This window comes from Trachypithecus francoisi, unplaced genomic scaffold, assembly GCF_009764315.1.
Source record: "Trachypithecus francoisi isolate TF-2019V2 unplaced genomic scaffold, Tfra_2.0 Lachesis_group1, whole genome shotgun sequence".
NCBI classification, from domain to species: Eukaryota; Metazoa; Chordata; class Mammalia; order Primates; family Cercopithecidae; genus Trachypithecus; species Trachypithecus francoisi.
In genome coordinates this window covers 59,778,331-59,803,178 of record NW_022681454.1, presented here as the reverse complement: position 1 = coordinate 59,803,178, position 24,848 = coordinate 59,778,331, and the positions used below count along the sequence as shown (strand labels likewise).

At 37.0% G+C, this 24,848-nt stretch overlaps 1 protein-coding gene across 2 annotated transcripts in view; it reads right to left on the bottom strand.

Moving 5' to 3' along the window:
• Window positions 1-7,504, bottom strand: part of RASSF6 (Ras association domain family member 6) — a 48,701-nt gene extending 41,197 nt beyond the window's left edge. The window contains exon 1 of one of the 2 annotated variants that reach the window (XM_033214462.1): window positions 7,255-7,504. In XM_033214462.1, coding sequence (XP_033070353.1) covers window positions 7,255-7,316 — 62 coding nt within the window. In that variant the 5' untranslated portion in view covers window positions 7,317-7,504. Of the gene's footprint in view, window positions 1-7,103 lie in introns of both variants that reach the window. The other variant, XM_033214463.1, reaches the window with a different exon arrangement.
• Window positions 7,505-24,848: the final 17,344 nt, after the last annotated feature.

The following is a 24,848-nucleotide window of genomic DNA, read 5'->3' as shown; positions in this document are numbered from 1 at the left end:
TATCTTCTTGCTCAAAGAATGGTGCTTCTCTAGTTGGAAATGGCATACTCTGATAGCACATCATTGGCAGGTCTCATGCAGGACACCTGAAGGACTCATGCCAGAGAGACAGAAGCTTAGTCTCCGGGCAAAGTAATTCTATACGTCAGAAGCCACATGGGCATTTTATGCTGCCTTGGGGACACAGACACAACATGCTCCATGAGCCCAGTGAATCCCAGTTACTCATTCACAGGATTTGGTCTGGGCAATTCGGTTATACAGGTTACACAGGTTACTCCAGCTTCTAAAACTTCAGTTTTGCCCCTGGATTTTGTCATTCTAATAACCCACCAAAAGGGTTTTTAATGTCCCCTAATGAGATCCCCCAGTGATGACCCTGGGGCCCAAACACTTCCTTCTTCCTCCTGGACCCAGATTATTCATCATATATTCCTTTAATTTAGCCCTACCTCCACTTCTCCACCCATGTTCCAAGAGCCTATACCTTGCCAGAGTTCACATCTCTCCTCATTGCTTCACTTCTTAGCAGCATTTGACAAGATTGATTTTCCTACCTTTTACAACATTTTCCTCCTGACGCTTTTGAAACAAACCATGAAAAACAATCACCTTGCTCTATTTTCCTGCTATCTCACAGGCCTCAACACTAGTCTCCTTTGCTGACTCCTCCTTTACATGATCGCTAAATACTGGCTTGTTTGAGTGTCCATTCTCAGCCATCCTTTCTTGTCTATCTATACATTCTTCCAGGTAATCTAATCTGTCTCCAGCCCATAATCTCTGCTGAGCTCCAGGCGCATGTCACCACCTACCTAATCTCTACTTAGATGGGTACCAGGCATCTCAATATCTACATGACTGAAACAGAACCACTGACTTTCTCCCACGCTCTAGAATTTCCTCCTCCACAATTCTTTCCCATCTAGGCATCAAAACTAATATTTAGTCTCATTTTTTTCCTCTTTCACAATAAGCTGAATTCAATCCAAAAGTAAGTCCTATTCAATGTACCACTAACATAATCCAAATTCGAAAGCTTTGATTTCCACTACTACTACCCTAAGCCAAGTCACCATAATCTTTTCCCTGGATTATTGTGTCAGTCTACTAAAGGGCCTCCTTCTGCTGCGGTCTGAATGTTTGCATCCCCACAAAACTTACATGTTGAAACTTAATCACCAATGCAATAGTATTAACAGGCGAGGATTTTAGGAGGTGATTAGGTCATGATAGTGGGGATCATGAACGTGATTAGTATCCTTATAAAAGAGACTTCAGAAGCTGCCTGGACCCTTTCACCATGTCAGAGCATAGAAAGAAGGCCATCTAAGAACACAGACAGCTTGCTCCCCTCACCAGACACTGGGGTTATTTGGAACTGAAGAACCACTGATAGCAGCTTCTTATAATCAAATCATTGCAGTGGCTTTCCAACTGGTTCACTCTTTATTTGCATTCATAAGAAATATCAAAGAAATCATTAAAGAGGGCAAATAATTGCAATGTAGTTACAGTGACAAACTTGTGATCTATGCTGAAGTAACTCACAGCCACCTTCAGAAGACTTCAGAAGATGTGATGAAAGGATTTCCAAGGCTCTTACATTATTCTCAGACTTTAGGAAGGAAGACAGTTGAATATAATTTAACATAAGAAAGTAAAAACAGGATAAAATTTTCATTCATAGGCAGCATATAATATTTGAGTAGGAAATAATATTGTTCTTTTCTGATCTAAAAATTGGGTAAATAAAATATTCAAATGGTTTAAATATCTGAAAGGTAAGAATATGATTTGGTAAAAGTCTTATTGTTAGTATTAACAGTGAAGTGAAATACAAAAGTTAGCCAGGTGTGCTGGCACACACTTGTAATCCCAGCTACTTGGGAGGCTGAGGCCTGAGAACTGCTTAAACCTGGGAGACGGAGGTTGCAGTGAGCCAAGATTGCATCATTGCACTCCAGCCTGGGCGATAGAGTGAGACTCTGTCTCAAAAAAAAGAAAAAGAAAAGAAAAAATAAAGAACAAAACAAACAAACCAAAACAATGAAGCAAGGCATAAATCTATGAATTCAAATAGTTTTTCATGCTCATCTTCCCATTCCCATTCACCATGATGCATAGCAAATTAAAACCTGCTACGGCCCTTGTGAAAATCTTCTAAATTATAAAGGCTTGGTAGATATAAGCATCTGAGCAAGTTTTCTCAAAGACTTAAGAGGAGAATAACAGAGAAGTCATGAATAGCAAAGAGGAAGAGAATTTATGAAGAAAGAAAAAATTACAGGTCTAAAAGCCTGGAGGACTTACTTGGGATGTTCAGCTATTTTGGTAAAACATAATAAACTAAAACTTGAGGAGGAAGATGGTTGTTACAAATCTATGTAGGCCCTGGAGCCAAAGATTATTGACTTAGATTGTGTGTACAATAAGATCATTATTTAATGAGTTTGGTTATTTACTTTTTCATTGTGTCCAGAAACAACGAACCTGGAGAGACAGGGAATTATATAGGTCAGCAATTAAGTCCTGGAGAAATGAACAGCACTAGAAGTCCTAGGAGAGGTAGAATTGGTCTGAGCAGACCAAAGAGATCTGGAGCCTGAGGAGGCAGTGTTGGGCAGCATCAGCCTTCCAGCAACGCTGGAACGTGGTTCACCTCCCCTGGCTCTGCATTCCTGCCTAGAGGTGGGCTTGCCTGGACTTACCAGTTGCCTTGTGACCAGAATGAGGCCAGAGGACAGGAAGTGAACTCTAGCACAAGTTAAATCAAATGGGTCAGTCATTTAAAGCAACTTCCTGTTATCCAAGCATGAGTTAATTAAATGGTTACATGTCTAAAAGTGGAAAATTTGGTTCATTCATTTGTAAATTCAACAAGTATTTCGTGAGTTCCTTCTCTGCACTTGCTACCATGCTAGGCACAGAAAGTATAGCGTGTATCTATATCTATAGCCTCTTATTTTTGAGGCCACAAGGTGCACAAAGTGTCACAATGTTCATGATTTTACAAAGAACTTATATACATATATGTATGTATATATCTACATATGTATGTATATATCTACATATATATCTACATATATATGTATACACACACATATATATGTAAATACATACAGGTGCTAACTTCCTGTATTTCCCAGCCAAAGACAATTTCTCTTGCTTCTGAAATTTCACAGGAACTTTTCTGTAGCTTTCTAATTACTTATTGCTTTCTCTCTCTAACCATATTTTATTTTACTTAACTTGACTACTAGGTCCTTTAGAACACAATTATTGCTATTTCATTTTTGTGTCTTCTTACTAAAGTGAGTGAATATATGCAGGCATATAGATAAAACGTACACAAAATATTGAATACATCCAACATACAGAGAGGTACGTTATAATATTAACGGTAAAATTAAGAGCTAAGACATTATGTGTGAAAATTATTTCTTTTTTTAATTTTGTATGTACTTTCTAAATCATATACAAGGAATATATGTTACATCTCTCTCACCCGCGTCCCCAGTAAAAGCTACTTAAAAAAAGAACAGAAAGTATCGCACCAGACTAGCAAGTGTGTATTTCAATTATGAGATAAGACTATATTGAGTAAGGGCTGTACACATGGAGAGTCTTTTTAATAAAATATTGTTTCAGCTTGAAGAAGCAATCATGAAATTGTTTTCCCAAAGTTATGACTTGGAAACTTGGAGTAGAGAAGAGCAGAGTTATATGCAATTACATCACTTCAAGAAAATGAGACAAAACAACTATAATTCCATCCAGTATCTAGATCTCTAAAAAAAGGAGAAGAGTTAACAGAGTGATGGTTTCTGGGAAGCATTTGGCTCCATATTTTTTCTTAAAATGTGCTTTATTTGCAGAGACAGTGAAAGTCAAGAGTTGGCATATACAAACTATCACTTGATTAAGTTATATTATTGCAGTCAGCAATTGTTGGTTTTGAGATAGAAATAATGTACTAGAATCATTTAATCTAAGAGAGGACTAAGCAGAATATGAATCAAACACACTTCTATGTGAGCATGCCACTGCCCTCAGTTCAAGTGGAATCTAATTGGAAATGCCAAACCTTTACTCTTCTATTGTATATTTACATGGTACCAATGTCATGAATTTTATTCTGCTCAAGGTGCCCTCAGGGAGATAAAGAAAGCAGGAACAGTCAGAGAAGCAAATTTGTATTAATGCACTTAAGACATCTTGCCACCACTGGGTCTGGGAGGAGCTGCTCAGTCTGCCAACAGCATCTTCTGGAATTACTGGTGTGGTGGAGCTCAAGGATTTTCTGCTTCACCTGAGCTTCCCAGTAGAAATTCTTAGGTTGACTTCACAAAGATCACGACTCATTTTTCCTGTTTGTCTGTTGGCTGCAAAAGAATCGACACTCTCTCTTCTTAAGCTCCTTTCCTAGGCTCTGGGTAATGATGAAGTTTTCCTTTAAGATAACACCCTTATTACTTAAATAGGAGACACTTCATGTTCAACTCCTAAAAGCAGTGGTATTAGTTAAGTTTGGTTGTTGAGATTATGTTATGAAAGCGATGAAAACACTATAACTGATGATAATTTTAAAGACACAAATTAATTTTTGCAACAGAACAACTCTCTAACTTTAGTGTAAAGGGAAAATATTCAGAATTCCTTTCTCAGAGGTTGTATTTTCAAATGGCCTATACTTGAATATTTTAAAAATCTAAGCTTTTATATGAAGAAGTCCATGTATCTCTAGTAACCATGAATTCTCCACCCACGTTGTAATCAATGAATCTATATAAGCAAATGGACTGTTGGCATTGGGTTTCTATTTCAGTTAAAAGTATAAGATGTTTCTTTTTCAGGAAATTAAAACAAGAATCAGGTGTAGAACTTTTAATTACATGCTTAAAAGACTGTTACATACATATTACACTATTGTGAATATAACTGAAAAGGTTAATTTTTTCTTAATCATTGCTGGGTCTCTCTCTGTCACTCTTTTCTCTCTTTCTCTCTCTCTGATTGAACAAAATATTTAATAGTTTATAATAAAATGTTATACAGGTGAGAAATAGTAGAATAAATGTAAACTCAACACAATATTCTAATGTATAGATATAAAGTTTACATCTATCTATCTATCTATCCATCCAGATTTTAACTAGGAAAACTTACATCCAGTTATGGTTAAATAGATTAATCTCAAATGAATTTCAAATATAGTTAAATAAATTTATCTCAATTGGGGCTACTATTCTTTATTTAGACATGTGCCTATTAATAAATATAAAGGCAAATAACATGGTTTAAGGATGTATAACAATATGTAAATTCAGCATAAAAGTATATTTCCTCTTTGGAAAGTGTTTAGTGAATATTGGAGCCCTAACTTATTCTAATTCAATTTGATTCCTTTATAAGTTTTTAGCTAAACCATACTAAACACAATCAGACCCCAGAGGGCAGTAACATGTAAACTTCAGTTAGGTTGGCTCTAGAATTCTATCCACAATTCTCCAGTCAATATCTAATTATAAATACACAGAAGAATTTCAACTCTGCAATTTGAAAAAAGAATCCATTAGAACACTGATGATATTAAGTTAGGGTATACTGCAAATTCTTTGTTTTATTTAAGAAAATAACAAGATAAAAATGACATCAATGGAAATTACTAGTCATAGATACTAAGTTGGTCCCCTCAAGAAAATTAGCAACATTAATAACTAACAACATTGACAAAAGTGTTGTTTAAGTAAAACTTCATAAAATAAAGCTACTTTCCTGTAATTTAAGCTTAAGAGGTAGAGACTGACAAATACAAGTATTATTCCTTCATGTCTCTTGTCCATCACCACAAATTAAAAACATCACTTCAATACAAACAATTCAATATGTGATGAAATATAAAGACATGGATTATATGATCGAAATTGATGAAAGTTATACAAAAGCAGTCTCCTTTATAAAACCCAAATGGCATGAATTCCACAATATGAGATTGTGTGTAACTCTCTTACTCTAAAATTCTCTTTTCTTTTTAGGAACAACAGATTAATATAAATGTGAGTTTTTCAAAAGAAAAGTGATTGAGTAGCAAATATATGTGAATTTGTCACCACATACTCTATCTGAAAAATGGAAAGAAGCCAGGTCATTTCGTTCCTGCCCAGAGATATGATCCTAGCACACCTGTCACCTGCTTGCCTGTCTTGGACCCACTCTCTGGGAACCAGTTCAATTCCAGCATCCTAATACACGCTGTCTGGTCTCCCTAGTTCAGCTTGCCCTCCCTAACAATGGCCCCTTTGGCAGAGCAGCTTATTCTTAATGCTAACAGGAGGTACCACTTACAGAACACTTGCTGAGTGTTCAGTTCCCATCAAAGAAAGCCCTGTGGGGCAGATCCTTTGATCATGCTTGTTTTATAGACAAACTTTTGGGGCTTAGGTTAAGAAACTTTCGAAGGGGCAAACTAATAAAGTGGCAAAGCCAAGCTTTGAACCTACCACTCTCCTGCTTCAGAATTCATATCCTTAACTCATGGACTCCCATTTAATTATTTGTTTATTCTTTCAGTGTTTGGTGAAAGCGTATATTAAAAATTCTATTTTTTTTTGTGGGGTGGGGGTCATGCTTTCTGTCACTTTGCAGAAACAAATAAAAGTTTAGCTGAACCCTCAGTTAAGATCTTTCCAGTGTAATGATTCAACACCATATTCTAACCATAAGGATACTCAGAGGAAGGAGGATGCCATCCAGAAGTCTAGCATCTTTGTAAGGCACGATTTTTGCTAGGTACAATTATAGGTAAATGGCTCATTGAACTAAAGGGAGGAGGGGTCCTGTGGTCACATTTACCTCCAAGCCCTTCTCTGCACCCTTTCCCTCCCTTCCTTCCCCTCTCTCCCTCCCACCCTGCAAGCTTACCTTGGTTAGGAAAGCATATTCTGAGAAAATCAAAAGGAAAAGTGATGTGCGCGATTCAGGCCGCTATGACACACACACACTTAACTTTGCAGCCTATGGATTCTGCTTTCTAATAACTTGCCCTCAACCTGACCCCAGCGAGTGGATTAGAAAGTTCTTTCCCCTACCCCCATTTTCACCTGTTATTCACACTGTGAGCAGGAGGAGCCTTTTCACCCTCGCTGTTGGGCTGAACTTGCTCCGCGGTTTGTTCTTGGCTGGGTCAGGAACTCTGGTAGAGGGAAACAAGTGCCCCGTCTCTGCCGGGCTGGGACTTCGCGAGTCACTCACCTGTAGGGGAGGTCCCAGGCCCGCGCGGGCTCAGGGGCGGCGCCTGTCTCCTCCCAGAGCATGGCTCGGCCGGGAGCGTGCAGTGCCCCCTACGCGATCAGCGATCCTAGAGCCCAAGGAGCTGTTAATTATTTCTTCTATTCGCCACAGCAGGGAAGTGTAAGAAACCTGAGCCACTCCCTGTGCCTCAGTGCATGTTGGGAGTGTTTACTTTCTTTCTTAGGAACAGCTGATAGGTACACTCCTTTGCTCTCTGCCACACTTCTTGAGAAATGAATGGACATTCTAGTTAACGCTTTAACCACGGGATTTGACTGATGCTAATCTCTATTCTCCAGTCCACCCAGAATGTAGGTCATTGGTCTGTGAGAAATGACACCAACCAAGACTGAACGCCATTATTCATGTCTTTCTTTTTAAGATTTTTCTTTTCCAATTTGAGATTTGTTAATTTTCTTTCCTTGTTCTAACACATTTTCCTGCTAGCACTTTTTTTCACCCAGAGCAGCGTTTCACGCTTCAGGATGCAACAGGACCACGTATGTATTCTGCTAAACCCAGGTACCATCACCTGTGAGACTCTGATTTAGTAGGCCATGGATACGCTTTTTTATAAGCTCCACAGAAGGAACTGGTAGACATCAAAGTCTGAAAATGAACATAATGAAACAAGACAGAGGAAATAAATTATAATTTAGTCATTATCTATTGAATTGGATTTGGGGGCTTTGTTTTTTGCCAGTATCTCCAATTTCAAAAGGACACCAAAAAGTCATACAAACTGTTAAATAACAGATGCTGTGGAAATATGAAGTACATTTATACACACTCTCAGACACACACACACATATACACACACACACATTTTTAAGGATCATTGTTATTTTACTGGTTTCCTATGTAAAGCAACTATTCATAATTTTGTAAACATAATAGGTTATTTTACAAGTGTAAACCTGAAATTCAATCTGATTCCTACAAACAGTTCAGCAGGCAGAGTTAATTTCTGGTATCGTTCGTGTTCAAATGTCAGACAAAGAGAATGACTCTAGATGTTCAGGTTGCATGTTTGTCATAGCACTTAAAGTAGGATCCTAAATGTTCAAAAGGTGAGGCAGGCCAGGTGCAGTGACTCACGCCTCTAATTCCAACACTTTGGGAGACCAAGGCTGGTGGGCCACTTGAGCCCAGAAATTCAAGACCAGCCTGGACAACATGGCAAAACCCTTTCTCTACAAAAAATCCAAAAAAAAAAAAAAAAAAAAATTAGCCCAGCATTATGGGGTATGCCTATAGTCCCAGCTACTCAGAAGACTGAGCTGGAAGGATCACTTGAGCCTGGGAAGTCGAGGCTGCAGAGAGCCAAGATTGCACCATTGAACTCCAGCCTGGATGACAAAGCAAGACCCTGACTCAAAAAAAAAAAAAAGAAAGAAAGAAAGAAAAGGAGAAGAAAAAAAATCAGGCAGTTTATTTATTCAACCTATGGTGTGTGGAGACCAGGAACTATCAAATTTATCATTCTTTGAGCAAATGGTTTTATTGGATCACAATCAAAGATTTTACAGTCTTATGTTAGGACAAGTGTAACTTAGTATTACTTGTAGATATTAATTTGATCGTCATGTTGGCTCCATAACTCTCTGATATGTGCCTGCTGGTATGGACTGACCTTTGAATGATGACTAGCAGGACCTGGAGTGGTTACACCTCTAGGTTCCAAGATATCTTGCTCAAATCCATGCTCCACCTCCATTGTCTGCACTTGAAGTGGGTCGTTTGCTTATTGTCAGTATCATGGCAACATTCTTTTGCATCTTTTATCTGCAAGCATTGGATTTGGGGGCTTTGTCTTTTGCCAATACCTCCAATTTCTTTTTTTTTTTCTTTTCTTTTTTTTTTTTTTTTTTTTTTTGAGACGGAGTCTCGCTCTGTTGCCCAGGCTGGAGCGCAGTGGCCAGATCTCAGCTCACTGCAAGCCCCGCCTCCCGGGTTTACGCCATTCTCCTGCCTCAGCCTCCCGAGCAGCCTCCCACCCGCCACCTCGCCCGGCTAGTTTTTTGTTTTTGTATTTTTTAGTAGAGACGGGGTTTCACCGGGTTAGCCAGGATGGTCTCGATCTCCTGACCTTGTGATCTGCCCGACTCGGCCTCCCAAAGTGCTGGGATTACAGGCTTGAGCCACCGCGCCCCGCGATACCTCCAATTTCAAAAGGACACCAAAAAGGCTTAGAAACTGTTAAATGCCAGATGCTGTGGAAACTTTTATTCTCATGTCTGCTTTTCAACTGGTTTTCTTTCTGAAACTTTTATTCTGATTACTGCTTTCCAACAGGTTTTCTTTACTTAGAGGCTTAGTGACTTCTTTTGCTTTTTAGTGTTTTATTTGTTTGTAAATATGTAATTTTTATTCGATAATATAAGAAGTATATAATTGCACAAGTGCAATGTGGAAAATCTGAAAAGCACAGAAATGTAGAGGACAAAAATCACCTATAATTCCATCTCTCAAGTATAATCATTATAAACAATTTGTTGAATGTCTTTATTGACTTATTTTCCCTGTAGATGTTTATCACAATGCTATTACATTCGGTTGTTGGTTTTTAGCCTGCTTTCATCACATTTTAACTGGCTGCTCTGTATTGCACCAAATGAAAGTACCGATACTTATTTCATCATTATGATAAACTTATATTGCTATAAACAACACTGCAGTGAATGATTACACATGACTCCACGAAAGCATGACTATACCTTTTAGATACAATTCAAAAATTGAAGTTGCCAGATGTAAGGCAATGTGCATTTTGAAGAATTTCCCTCCTTAAAATAATCGTTGTCAGTTTTACACTCCCAGGGCAGCTAACATGGGTTATTATACTTCTTTTAAACATTCGTTAATTTGAAAGGTAAAAAAATCCCTGTCTTATTTTAAATATATATGTTATCATACCTGCAAGTTTGGGCTCTTTGGACTTCGCACTTTTGCTTTATTGTTTATTGGATTCTTTGCTCATCTTTTTTCTTATTGACTTATAAGTTCTCTTTATATATTAAACATATCAACTCTCCATCATATATGCTGTGACTATATTTTCAAGGTGATTTGTTTACCTTTTAGTCTTGTCTATGGTATTTTTGACATACAAAAGTTTAAAAATTTAGATGGTTGAATCTATTATTTTTCTTTATCAGTTACATTACAGCTTTATAAAAGCTTTCCCATCCTTAGAGTATATAAAAATGTACATATATTGTTTCTTCTAGTTTTTCTAAGATTTAGATATTATTTATGAAATTGAATATTTCAGCCCATCTAGACTTTATTATATTAAACACCATGAAATTTAGATCTAACTTAATTTTTCTAAGTTATTAGTTTGTTAACTGAGTCACGTTTATTAAATAACTGCAGATTATAAAATTTATGAAGGTAAGAACCATGTCTGTCTTATCCTCTATTTTAACCACTAAGCTTAGCACAGTGACTGGCAGACCCATGGTTGCTCAGATTAAATGTTTAACTAGCAGTCTTGATTTCTTTCTTTCCCTCTTTCCATGCCCAGTAAATGAGCAAGTCCTGATGTTGTATCTCCACTGCTACCACCTTATATCAGGCCAGCATCACCTCTTGCTTGGATACCACAAATGACCTCCGAACTGGGCTTTATGCCTGCACTCTTATCCTACTACAGTCCATTCTCCACCTGTAGCTAGCGTAATCTTTTATAAGCGATACCCAGACTACAATACCACTTCTGTTTTTCTTGATTTAAAGGCTTTCTAGTGGTTGCACTGTATATCTGGAATAAAATCTAAATCTGAACTGCTTACCATGCCCTACAATGCCCCACACGACTGGTTCATCCCTGCTTCTTTGACCTTTTTGATTCTCTGCTTCCTTGGTACTAACTTTCAACTTGCTGCCCTGGTTAATTTTTATTTCTGGAACAGACTAAACTTCTTCCTGTCTCACTGCCTTTGTATTTGGCATTGATTCAGTTAAGAAAACTCTGCCCTGGTCATAGGTAGTTTCTTTTCATTACTATGTCTTTTTCCTCAAACATTATCTCCTTAGAAAGGCTTCCTATGACCACTCTATCCGAAGAAGGCTTCCAATCTTTCTCTATTATAGCACCCTGTTTTATTGTATTTGTGGCAATTATCATTAGCTAATTGTGTTGTATTGTTTGGGGTTACCTCTTTATTTTATGCCTCCTGTCATTAAAATATAAACTCTAAGAGATCAGGAACCTTGACTTGTGGGTTCACTTCTCTATGCTCAGTGTCTAGAACAATGTGTGGTCCCCTGAGGGTCAAGAAACACTGGATCATGAAAAAAATAGTAACAATAAATAAGCGTTGAGTAAATAAATATAGATCACACAGTTTCTTGATTTGAAATGACACTTTAATCAAACACTGAGGGCATACATATTTTTTGCCTTACACTCCATTTCATATCTGAAGCTGTACTTAAAGAATGTGTGCTAACTTGCAGGTTTGTTACATATGTATACTTGTGCCATGTTGGTGTGCTGCACCCATCAACTCGTCAGCACCCATCAATTCGTCATTTATATCAGATATAACTCCCAATGCAATCCCTCCCCCCTCCCCCCTCCCCATGATAGGCCCCAGTGTGTGATGTTCCCCTTCCCGAGTCCAAGTGATCTCATTGTTCAGTTCCCACCTATGAGTGAGAACATGCGGTGTTTGGTTTTCTGTTCTTGTGATAGTTTGCTAATGTACCCTAGAACTTAAAGTATAGTAATAATAATAATAATAATAATAAAGAATGTGTGCTAGGGAAGGAAAAAAGGAAGCAGAAGCAGTGTAGCCCCAAACAATGAGGGGACTCCCAGTAAAATCCTAGCTGGAAAATTGCCTTAAAGAGGAAGCCAGGCCTTCACAAAGAGGCAATGTGTTAATTACATTTCCAATATGTAAAGCTTAAAATAAATATATTTTACAACTGGAAATTTTGCCATAAAGATTTTAGTAAACTACAGCAACTGTAACAGTTTAAGATTTTTGGAAAATTCCAACATTTATCTTGAACTTGAAGAATAAACCATCACTTCCTGTTTCAGCTGAGGAACATGTACTGCTTTTCTGTGAAAACAGACAAGAAGTTTAATTAAAAAAAAAAAAAAAACTTTGTTGAGAAAAGTAAGAGAGGAGAAATTTCCTTTAAAAATGTACACAGAACTTTAATTAAAACAGTGCTCTTACTGATGTACAAATCATTTTAAAACTTTTGGATAGTTGACGAATTTTTTAAAAGCCTCACCTTTCCAAAGTTATATATCAAAAGGTTCAACAGTGACTTTTGAGTAAGGCCATGATTTGTCATGATGATGGGGATAAGTGCAACACAGCCATTTTTACAACTTCAACAATGAAAATTATTTTCATTAATTAATGAAATTAATTTTTATTTCCAAAGCTTTTTCTTCTCTAAGAAAGTTTCTTATCTAAGAAACTCTAAGAGACAGTTTCTTATCTTCAATATAGACTGTTTTGCAATAACATAATGGAGAGTGGAAATAATCTAGTTGAATAATTCCTTGGAAAATTAATCTTTTCCAAGCAGATGCAGAGATGGTAATACAAAGACAAATAAGACAAAAATCTCCTCTCTCAAGGAGCTGACAATCCTCAACCTCAAGACAAGAAATTTAAAAGCATGCATACTTTCAAAATTCAGTGACAGAAAGAAACCCAGATTGTAATGTTGTTTTGATAGACTTTAATAGGTACAAAGTGAAATTATTATTTTTTTAAATGTGAAGACCAATTTTCAAAAAAATGAAATGGGCAGTAATCATTTTCCCACCCCCACAGTTACTGCCTTTTAAAATTGGTTATTGTCTATAAAACATAAAGAAATCCAATTAAATGTAACAGTGATTGCCATTTTTCAAAATATGACACTTAATCAATTTTGACTTTTTAAACTTTGTTGATTTTCTTATTGCATGTTTGATTTCTTTTTTCAAAAATTACATTTTATTGTGTATATTTGAGGTTTACAACATGATGTTATGGGATACATACAGATAGTAAAATAGTTACTATGGTTAACAAACCTACACAGGGACTTTTTTGGTGACAAGAACAGCTAAAATATACTTATTTAACAAAAATTCCAAATATAATACAATTCTATTAACTATGGTCCTCAAATTGTACGTTAGATCTCTAGACTCATTCATCTTACATATCTACTGCTTTGTATTATTTGACCTACATCTTCCCATTCCCTCTGCCCTGCCCCTCCTGTCCCTGGCAACCACTGTTTTATTCTCTTTGTATTTTGACCATTTTTTCCTTTTTAGATTCTATATATAAGTGAGATAGTGAGATTATGCAATATTTTTCCATCTGTGTCTGGCTTATTTCACTTAGCATAAGGTCCTCCAGGTACATCCATGATGATAAAAGTGTCAGGATATCCATTTTAAGGCTGAATAATATTCACACACACACGTATACATGTAACAATTTCTCTGTCCATTCATGTATTAATGGACAATTAGGAATTAGATTGTTTCCGTATCTTGGCTATAATGAATAATTCTGCATTGAACATGGAAGTACAGATATCTTTATGGAGTGGTGATTTCATCTTATTTGGTTATATACCCAGAAGGGAAATTGCTGGGTCACATGGTAATTCTATTTTTAATTTCTTTAAGAATCTCCATTCTGCTTTTCCTAATGGCACTACTAATCTGTATTCCTATCAACAATATACTGGGCTTTCCTTTTCTTGACACCTTTACCAACATTTGACATCTCTTGTCTTTTTGGTAATAGCCATCCTTATGAGTGTGAGGTAATATCTCATAATGGTTTTAATTTGCATTTCCCTGATGATTAGTGACAGTGAGCAACTTTTCGTATATGTGTTGGCCTTTTTTATGTCTTATTTGGAGAAATGTCTATTCAGGTTTCTGACCCATTTTTTAATTGGGTTGCTTTTCAGCTATTAATTCTAAGAGTTCTTTATAATATTAATCCATTAGCAAACATGTAGTTTACAAATATTTTTTCTCAATCTATAGGTTTCCTTTCCAGTTTGTTGATTTGTTTCCTTCACTTTGTTTAATACAATTCTATTTATTTATTTTTGCTTTTATAGCCTGGGATTTTGGTGTGATGCACAAAAACTCATTGCCAAGGCCAATGGCAAGGAGTTTCCCCCTATATTTTCTTCTAAAAATGTTATGGTTTCAGGTCTTACATTTAGCTGTTTTATCCATTTTGAGTTGATTTTTGTGTATGGTGTAAGATAAGGACCCAATTTCATTTTTTTTTCATGTGGAAACCCAGTTTTCCCAGCACCATTAATTGAAGAGACTATTTCCCTATTGTGTCCTCTTGGTGCCCTTATCAAAAATTAGTTGACTTTATATGTTTGGATTTATTTCTGGGTTCCATATGCTGATCTATGTGTTTCTGTTTCCATGCTAGTGCCATATTGTTTTGAATATTATAACTGTAATATAAATTTAAATCAGGAAATATGTAGCTTCCAATTTGTTTTTGTCTCAGTATTGATTTGGCTATTCAGGATTCTTTGAGGTTCCATACAAATTTTAGAATTTTTTTTCTATTTCTGTGAAGAAGACTATTGGAATTTTGATAGGGAATGTGTTAAATCTGTATGTCGCATTGAGTAGTACAGACATAAATAATGTTAATTCTTTTCATCCATGAACATGACATATCCTTCCATTTATTCATGTGTTTTTCAATTTCTTTCATTAATATTTTATTGATGGTTTTCAGTGTACAAATCTTTCACTTCCTTGGTTAAATTTATTCCTACGTGTTTTATTTTTGATGCTATTGCTTACAATATTTTTAAAAATTTCTTTTTCAGCTGGTCATTATTTATTTGTAGAGATGCTACTTGATTTTTGTATGTTATTTTGTATCTTGCAACTTTACTAAATTCATTTATTCATTTATTAGATTTTTGGAGACTCTTTGGGGTTTTCTACACTTAGGAATAGAAGTTGTGAGAGTGGACATCCCTATCTTGTACTAGATCATAGTTGAAAAGCTTTCAATTGTTTCCCATTACTTATGATGTTAATGGCATTTATTATGTTGAGAAATTTTCTTTCCCTATCTAAACCATTAAGAGTTTTTTTTTTAATCAAGAAATGATGCATAACTTTGTCAAATGCTTTTCCTGCATCACTTGCCATGATATTGTGGTTTCAATCTTTCAGTCCGTTAATGTGACCTATCACAGTGATTAATTTGTTTATGTTAAACCAACTTTCATGCCAGGGATCAATCCCACTTGATTATGATGTATAATCTTTTTGATGTGTTGTTAAATTTGATTTGCCAATATTTTATTGAGGATTTTTGTATCAATGTTCATCAGAGATACTGGCTTATAGGTTTCATTTCTTATGGTGTTTTTATCTGGTTTAGGTATCATAATGATGCTGGCCTTTTAAAATGTGTGTTTGGAAGTATCCCCTCTACCTTTATTTTTTGGAAGAGTTTAAGAAGTACCACTAATAATTCTTTAAATTTTTGGTAGAATTGATCCACGAAGTCATCTGACCCTGGGCTTTTCTTTGTTGGAAAGTTTTTAATTACTTCTTCAATCTCTTTATTTGTTCTTTGTCTGTCCAAGCCCCTTATTTTTTCCTCATTCAATCTTGGTAGGCTATATTTGTCTAGGTATTTATTTATTTCCTCTAGGTAATCCAATTTGTTGCCATATAATTTTTCATAATAGTCACTTATGATTCTTTTTTATATCTGAGGCATGTTTAATAATGCCTTCACTTACATTTATGATTTTATCTATTTGAGTCTTCTCTCTCCCTCTTTTTCTTTCAATCTAGCTAGAGGTTTGTCAGTTTTGTTAACTTTTTCAAGGAATCAATTTTGTGTTTTTTTGCTTTTTCCTATGGTTTTTCTTCTTCTTTTTGTTATTTCTTCTAAAAAAAACTGGGATACATGTGCAGAATGTGCAGGTTTGTTACATGGGTATACGTGTGTCATGGTGGTTTGCTGCACCTATTCACCTGTCCTCTAAGTTCCCTCCCCTCATCCCCCACCCCACAACGGGCCCCAGTGTGTGATGTTCCCCTCTCTGTGTCCAAGTGTTCTCAATGTCCAGCTCCCACTTATGAGTGAGAACATGTGGTATTTGGTTTTGTGTTCCTGTGTTAGTTTGCTGAGGATGATGGCTTCCAGCTTCATCCATGTCCTTGTAAAGGACATGATCTCATTCCTTTTTATGGCTACATAGTATTCCGTGGTGTATATGTGCCACATTTTCTTTACCCAGTATATCATTGATGGGCATTTGGGTTGGTTCCATCTCTTTGCTATTGTAAATAGTGCTGCAGTAAACATATATGTGCATGTGTCTTTATAGTAGAATGATTTATATTCCTTTGGGTATATACCCAGTAATGGGACTGCTGGGTCAAGTGGTATTTCTGGTTCTAGATCCTTGAGGAATTGCCATACTGTCTTCCACAATGGTTGAACTAATTTACATTCCCACCAACAGTGTAAAAGCATTCCTATTTCTCCACAGCCTTGCCAACATCTATTGTCTTCCCATTGCTTGTTTCTACCATGTTTGTCAAAGATCAGATGGTTTATTCTATATATATCTGCTCTTATCTTAATTTTTTTTCTTTTACTAACTTTCAGTTCAATTTGTCCCTTGTTTGCTTGCTCCTTGAGGATAAAGCTAGGCTATTTATTTGGGATCTTTCTTCTTTAATGTAGGTATTTATTGCTATCAACTTTCCTCTTATAACTTAATTTGCTGTATCTCGTAGGTTTTGTTATGTTGTATTTCCAATGTTTGTTCCAAGATATTTTTCAATTTTTTAAAAGAAATTCTTCTTTGACTCATTGATTGTTCTGGAGCATGTTGCTTAATTTCTGCCTGATGGGCAGAGTGCAGCAGCAACTGAGATGGGTAGGGCACAGCAACTTGCCCCCACAGGATAAGGTGTAGAAGCAGCTTGTTTCAGGAATGGCAGGCCACCAGGTGGGGGTGATAAAGCAGTGACAAAGTCTCAGGGATGGATATTCACCCCGAAGCAGGAATAATCCAGCAGTAGTTCTAGTTCAATAATGGCATAGCACAGTAGCCACACAGACCACAGGGAGTGGGACAGAGTGTTGGCAACTTCTCTAGGGGCAGTGCATCTGTGTGGACTCCAGGCAGCTCCCTCAGCTGGGCTTAGCTCCTGAGACACTACAGGAGTCCCCATTGCTGAGGGATTATAGGTGCCTAAGGTAGCAATGGGGTCTGCTGGGTCCCTTTAGTTTACCTTTTCTCTGCAGGGAGAAGTTCCTCGTTATCTGGAGCTGACTGGGGAGTGGGGTAGCAGAGGCTATGGGATTCTTTATCTTTTCTATGTGGCCATCCTAGGTTTCTATGCTCTACAAAATTTCTGCTGCTCCTTTGATGTATTCAAGCGGTCTCCTTTAGTTATTTTCATCAAAATATAGTTATTTTTTGTTGTTTTTGTTGTCTTTGTGGGATAAATGAGTGCAAGAGGTCCCTACTTGGTCATCGTGCTCTAGCCAGTTTTGATTTGCATTCTGTTTCTCTATTCCTTTGTTTTAAACACATACATACACACACACACACACACACACACACACAGAGTTTTTAATATCATACAAGATAACACAAACTTTTGGGGAAATAAATTAAACAATAATGTATTATATAAAACACTTAACTCCAAGGGCCAACAGCTTGTAAGAAATGTAAGTCAATGTACTTTCATCTGAATATCAGCAGTTGAATGATACTAAATGTCATGGTAGACTGAAAATTCTTAGGAATGCATTGTTACAGTAACAATATTTACAAACAAAAAATTGAAATATTTTGTTGGTCTAATATGGTCTGAAATCTGAGCTAAAATACATGAAATTAGTATTTCACTAGGAAATCATTTATCTAATCATCCTGTTGCTTATAGTACACACTTGCCTCAGTAGTTATTCTTGAAGGTGTGTGTGTGTGGGTATGGATTTTTAATTTTTTTTTTTAGTTTTTAATTTAGAAGTGCTCATCCATATTGACACACTTAGAATGTTATGAAGACTTCCAAGATGGCAGATTGAAGGCAGTGTTAGCATGTCTTTTCCATTTGAAAAGATAGAATGGCATACAGAGATTCACACTGTGAATTTTTTCTAAGAAGCAATACAGGAACTTAACAGGAAAACTGAAAGACACCAAAAGACACTTTGAAAGAAGTGGCAGACTGTAGCCTACACCATGAACCAGGTAGAAAACAAAAAGTCCTTATAGTGTGAGAGGGACATAAACTGCGTCCAGGATATACACTCCCCCGGGAACCTTGTAATCTAGGCTGCAGAGGAAGGCCTTAACACTACCCAGCACTGGAACTGATTTAGGGAGCAGTGGGTAATATAAAAGTAGGAACAGCACAGGAAGAGCCTTGTGTCCATTTCCAGTCTCCAGTATGGACAGAGGGAAGCTATTTCTGATTCTGCCTCAGATGGGACCTCACAAAAGTCTGCGAGCTATATCAGGCAGTGGTTACAGGTTGAGAGAAACTCCCAACTGAAATTCGTGACATATTCTCAAGTGGTGATAAACTCTCTTGGCCAGAACCAGGGGGCAAGTGGGAAGTGTGCTGCAGCCATGAGCACAGGATCTGGGTGCCCCAGCTTTGCAGGCATGACCCGAAGCCATGGTTACTGTCTCCCCAGGAAGGCTTATGGCTTGGGGCAGATTTGAGTTCTGAGTGCAGACTGCCTGGAACCTAGCTAGCTGCTGCCAGTGGAACACTGAGGGTGTGGGACCTGCCTTGACAAAATCTTAGGAGCTCAGTGGGGCTTACTAACCTCTGCTACTCCCCACTCCCTGTGCAAACTCTTCTGTGCAGCAGAAGCAGTTACACACTCCCCTCTGGAACATTGCCCCAGTGGCCAGAGCACTACATTCCAACCCCCACAGGTGCCACTGCTTTCCTTGCACACACAGAGCCAGAGCATAGACCTGCCTGACCCAGTCCCAACCTGGCTTTACCCCTCCATCCACCCTGGTAGTTTAACACAAAGGACAAAAAATTTGGGATGCTTCATGTCCTCACCTATCACCTGAGAAACCAGAGTACCTCCCCTGAGTAACAAAGCAGGAACAAATTCTACCGCTACAACTGCAGCTGGCACTCTTTTGCTAGTGCCACCTCCTGGCTAGAGGTCATCTGGCACAGTCCATTACAGCATCTCCAGGTAGACTAACACTGTGCCCAGTAAAGAGAAAACATGTGTGTGACCTCAGCTATCACCATTGCCTGCAGGAACCTGACTAACCAAGAGGTCCTGAGTCTGTCCATGTGACCACTTTATTACCACTACAACTTGCATTTCAGAAAGTCAACTCACTAAGGCTATTTATGACCAAGGAATCTCACAGAATGTACGTCACTCCCCTGCCACCCTCAACAGAGCTGGCACTCGTACCTGTTGCTGAGACACTAGAAGACAGGTCACATCACAAGATCCCTTGCAGACATTTGGCAGCACCAGTCTGGAGTGTAGCGTTCTCACTAGATGGCTACATCCAGAGGAGCAGCAGCATTCACAGTAGTCTGGCTCTCAGGGACCCCTACTCCTATGAGAAGGGGGAATGCACCATCTCAAGGGACTGTCCCATGCATGGGACAAAAGAATCCAGATGACATGCTTTTTGAGTCCCAGAACTTTCTGTGGATGGAAAATTGCTTTTGGCAGAGGAACAGGTGCAGTGCTGGGCTCATTGGGGAAAGTCTGCAGTTCTACCCCAAAAGTCAGGCAGCCCTGGTGCTTCTGAAGGATCTTGGAGAAGGAAATTTTTTTCTCCCATCGTCCACCACTGCAGATACAGCCGAGGCTTTGCCCATTGGAGCTCAGCATGATTACACCGATAGGTAGCCTTTCTGGAACACTTCAGGGTGACTGCATCCCCTGGTGCAGAAGGAGTACCTTTTAGATTTAGGCTTGTATGAGGGGTAGAGTTGCAATGTCTCTTTACTTGGAACATCAATGTTTCTGCAAATGAAATAGATATTCTGATGTGACTAGCCAGAACCCTGGGTAAGGAGTATGTCTAGGAGGTGAATAGCTTTCCTGCTGGACTGGCAGGAGATCTGAGGTGGCTACCACCATTTGCCCTTATAAGACCTCAGCACATTTCACTGAGAGCTCCTCCAGCCACCTCTGTCAAGACTGAGACTTCTGCCCAACATTGGGCATTGCATCTACCCACCTGCTTTAGCCAAAACTAGTTTCTACGCAGGGACACCTCCCCCACTGGCCTAAAGCTTAAACTCTTCAACCCAGTATATAAAATATTGGGGAAAATGAATTTAAAGAGTACGCACAATGGGAGAATGAGATAAACTTCAAAAGATCTCTGCCATTTCAATTCTACAGCAGAAAGTGAACTTGCTCATGCACTGTGCACGTTGCTACTACAACCGGCATCTGAGAAAGCCATCATCCAAAGGCTTTCTATAATCAAAGAACCCATACAGACTCTTCATCCCTGAAAACACCAAGAACTGAGTTAGTACACAATAAACTATCACCATTAAAGTCACATCCTTAAGGGGAAAATAAATTGAACAAAAAGTCAATAAAATAAATTTAAGAATTATCAGAATAAATAGTCTACCTAAATGAGAAGGAATCAGGAAAATAAATCAGGTAATACGACAAAACAGGATTCTGTAACACTCCCAAAAGATCACACTAGCTCTCCAGCAATGGATGATGAAAGATGAAAGATGAAATCTGTGAAATGCCAGATAATGAATTCAAAAAGTTGATTATTAAGCTATTAGAGATACCAGAGAAAGGTGAAAACCAACATAAAGAAATAAAAAAATTGAGAATATGAATGAAAAATTCTCTAAAGAGATTAATATTGCAAAGAGAAACCAATCAGAACTTCTGGAAATAAAGACACATTTAGGAAATTACAAAATACAGTGGAAAGTTTTAATAATAGAGTAGACCAAGTAGAGAAAAGCATTCCAGAACCTGAAGACGAGGCTTTCTAATTAATCCAATCAGACAAAAATAATGGAAAGAGAACAAACAGAAATGAACAAAGTCTTCAATAAATATGAGATTATGTAAAATGGCCAAACCTAGAATAATTGGTGTTCCTGAAGGAGAAGAGACAGCAAAAAGCTTGGAAAACTTATTTGAGGGAATAATTAAGAAAACCTTTCTTGGCCTTGCTACAGATTTAGATGTCCAAATACAAGAAGCATAAAGAACTCCTGGGAGATTTATTGCAAAAACAAAGCAAAAGAAAACAAAAAAACCAGTTCACCAAAGCATGTAGTTATCAGGCTATCTAAAGTGAAAGAAAGAATTCTAAGAGCAGTGAGACAAAGACATGAGGTAGCCCATAAAGGAAAATCTATCAGACTAACAGCAGACTTCTCAGCAGAAACCTTAGAAGACAGAAGGGATTATGGTCCTGTCTTTAGCCTCCTTAAACAGAAAAAAACTAAGTTTCATAACTGAAAGAGAAAGAAAGTCATCTTCAGACAAACAAATGCTGAGGAAATTTGTCACTTCCAGATCAACCCTACAAGAATGCTAAAAGGAGTTTTAAATCTTGAAATAAAAAGTCAATATGCACCTGAAACTTACATGGCCTATAAAACAAATAACACAATGAAGAAAACAAAAGAGTCTAGGTAACAATTAACATGATGACTGGAACAGTACCTCACATCTTTATATTAATGTTGAATGTAAATGATCTAAATGTTGTTTAAAAGATATAGATGGGCCGGGCGCGGTGGCTCAAGTCTGTAATCCCAGCACTTTGGGAGGCCGAGACGGGTGGATCACGAGGTCAGGAGATCGAGACCATCCTGGCGAACACGGTGAGACCCCGTCTCTACTAAAAAAAAAAAAAAAAAAAAAAAGATATAGATTGGCAGAATGAATTTAAAAAATCACAAACCAAATATCTACTGTCTTCAATACACTCACTGAACATATAAGGATTCATAAAAACTTAAAGTAAATGGGTAAAAAAAGATATTCCATGCAAATGGAAACCCAAAGTGAGTAGGAGAAGCTATTCTTGTATCAGGTAAAATAGACTTTAAAGCAACAATGGTAAAAAAGACAAAAAAAAAGTCATTATATAATGATAAAAGGATCAATCCAAGAAGGACGTATTACAATCCTAAATGTATATGAACCTAACACTAGAGCTACCAGATTCATAAAACAATTACTACTAGACCTAGGAAATGAGATAGACAGCAATACAATACTAGTGGAGGACTTCAACACTCCACTCACAATACAAGACTAATCATCAAGACAGAAAGTTAACAAAGAAACAATGGACTTAAACTAAATTTAGAACAAATGAACATAACAGATATTTACAGAACATTCTACCCAAGAACTGCAGAATATAAATTCTCCTCATCAGCACATGGAGTATTCTCCAAGATAGAACATATGATAGGCCACAAAACAAATCTCAATAAATTAAAATAAATTGAAATCATCAAGTGTCTTCTCAGACCCCAGTGGAATAAAACTAGAAATCCACCACAAAAGGAACTCCTAAAACTATACAAATAGATGGAAATTAAATAACCCGCTCCTGCATTTTTGGGTTAACAATAAAATCAAGATAGAAATTAAAAATTCTTTGAAATAAATGACACAAGTTATAAAAACTTCTGGGATACAGCAAATGGAATGTTAAGGGTAAAGTTTATAGTGCTACATACCTACATTAAAAAGTCTGAAAGAGCACCAATTGGCAACCTAGAAACTAGAGAAATAGGAACAAACCAAACCTAAAGCTAGCAGAGGAAAAGAAATAAAGAAGATCGGAGCAGAACTAAATAAAATTGAAACAAAAAACACAAAAGATCAATGAAATAAAAACCTGATTATTTGTATTAGTAAATAAAATTGATAGATGCTTAGCCGGAATAACCAAGAAAAAGAGAGAGAAGATTCAAAGAAACTCAATTAGAAATAAAAATGGAGACATTACAGATGTCAATACAGAAATACAAAAGATCATTTGAGAGTACTATGAACACCTCTATGCACACAAATTAGAAAATCTAGAGGAAATGGACAAATTCCTGGAATCATACAACCCTCTCAAACTAAATCAGGAAAAAATAGAAAACCTGAACGTACCAATAACAAGCAGTGAGATTGAATCAGTAATTTCAAGCTTGTCGACAATAAAAAAAGCCCAAGGCCAGATTAATTCATAGCTGAATTCTACCAGACATTCAAAGAAGAGTTGGTACCAATCATACTAAAATTATTCTAAAATACAGAGAAGGAGGAAATGTTCTCTAAATAATTCTAGAAGCCAATATCATCCTGAAACCAAAACCGGGAAAGGACATTACAAGAAATGAAAACCATGGACCAATATCCCTGATGAACATAGATGCAAAGATCCTCAAAAAAATACTAACTAACCAAATCCAACAATATATAAAAAAGATAATACAAAATGATCAAGTGGGTTTTATCCCAGAGATGTAGGGGTGGTTTAACATACACAAGTCAATAAATGTGGTACACCTCCTAAACAGAATTTAAAACAAAACCATATAATCATCTCAACAGATGCAGAAAAAACATTTGATAAAATACAGCATCTCTTTATGATATAAACCCTCAAGAAATCCTCAAGAAACATAGAAGGGACATACCTCAAAATAATTACCGCCATATTTGACAAGCCCGCAGCCAACATTATACTAAATGGGAAAAAAGTTGAAAGCATTTTCCCATAGAACAGGAATAAGACAAGGATGTCCACGTTCTCTATTTCTATTCAAAATAGTACTGGAAGTCCTAGTCAGAACAATTAGGCAAGAGAAAGGAAGAAAGAGAGAGAGGAAGGAATTCAAATTGGAAAATAGGAAGTCAAACTATGACTGTTCATCGATGATATGATCATATACCTAGAAAACCCTAAAGATTCTTCCAAAAGACCACTAGATTTGATGAATAAATTCAGTAAGGTCTCAGGTTACAAAATCAATGTTCAAAAATCAGTAGCATTGCTATATACCAACAATGACCAAGCTGAGAATAAAATCAAGAACTCAATTCATTTTACAATAGTTACAAAAAAAAAAAATTGTTGGGATATACTTAACCAAGGAGATGACAGATCTTTAAAAGGGGAACCACAAAACATTGCAGAAAGAAATCACAAATGGCACAAATAAATGAAAAAGCATCCCATGTTTATGGATTGGAGGAGTCAATATCATAACAATGACAATACTGTCCACAGCAATCTACAGATGCAATGGAATTCCTATCAAGATACCAACACATTTTATTTTTACAGAGGTAGAAAAAACAATCCTACACATTTTTTTTTTTACAGAGGTAGAAAAAACAATCCTAAAATTTATATGGAACCAATTAAAAGCCTGAATAGTTAAAGCAATCCTAAGCAAAATGAAATAATCTGGAGGCATCATATTATCTGACTTCAAATTATACTACACGGCTATAGTTATCAAAATA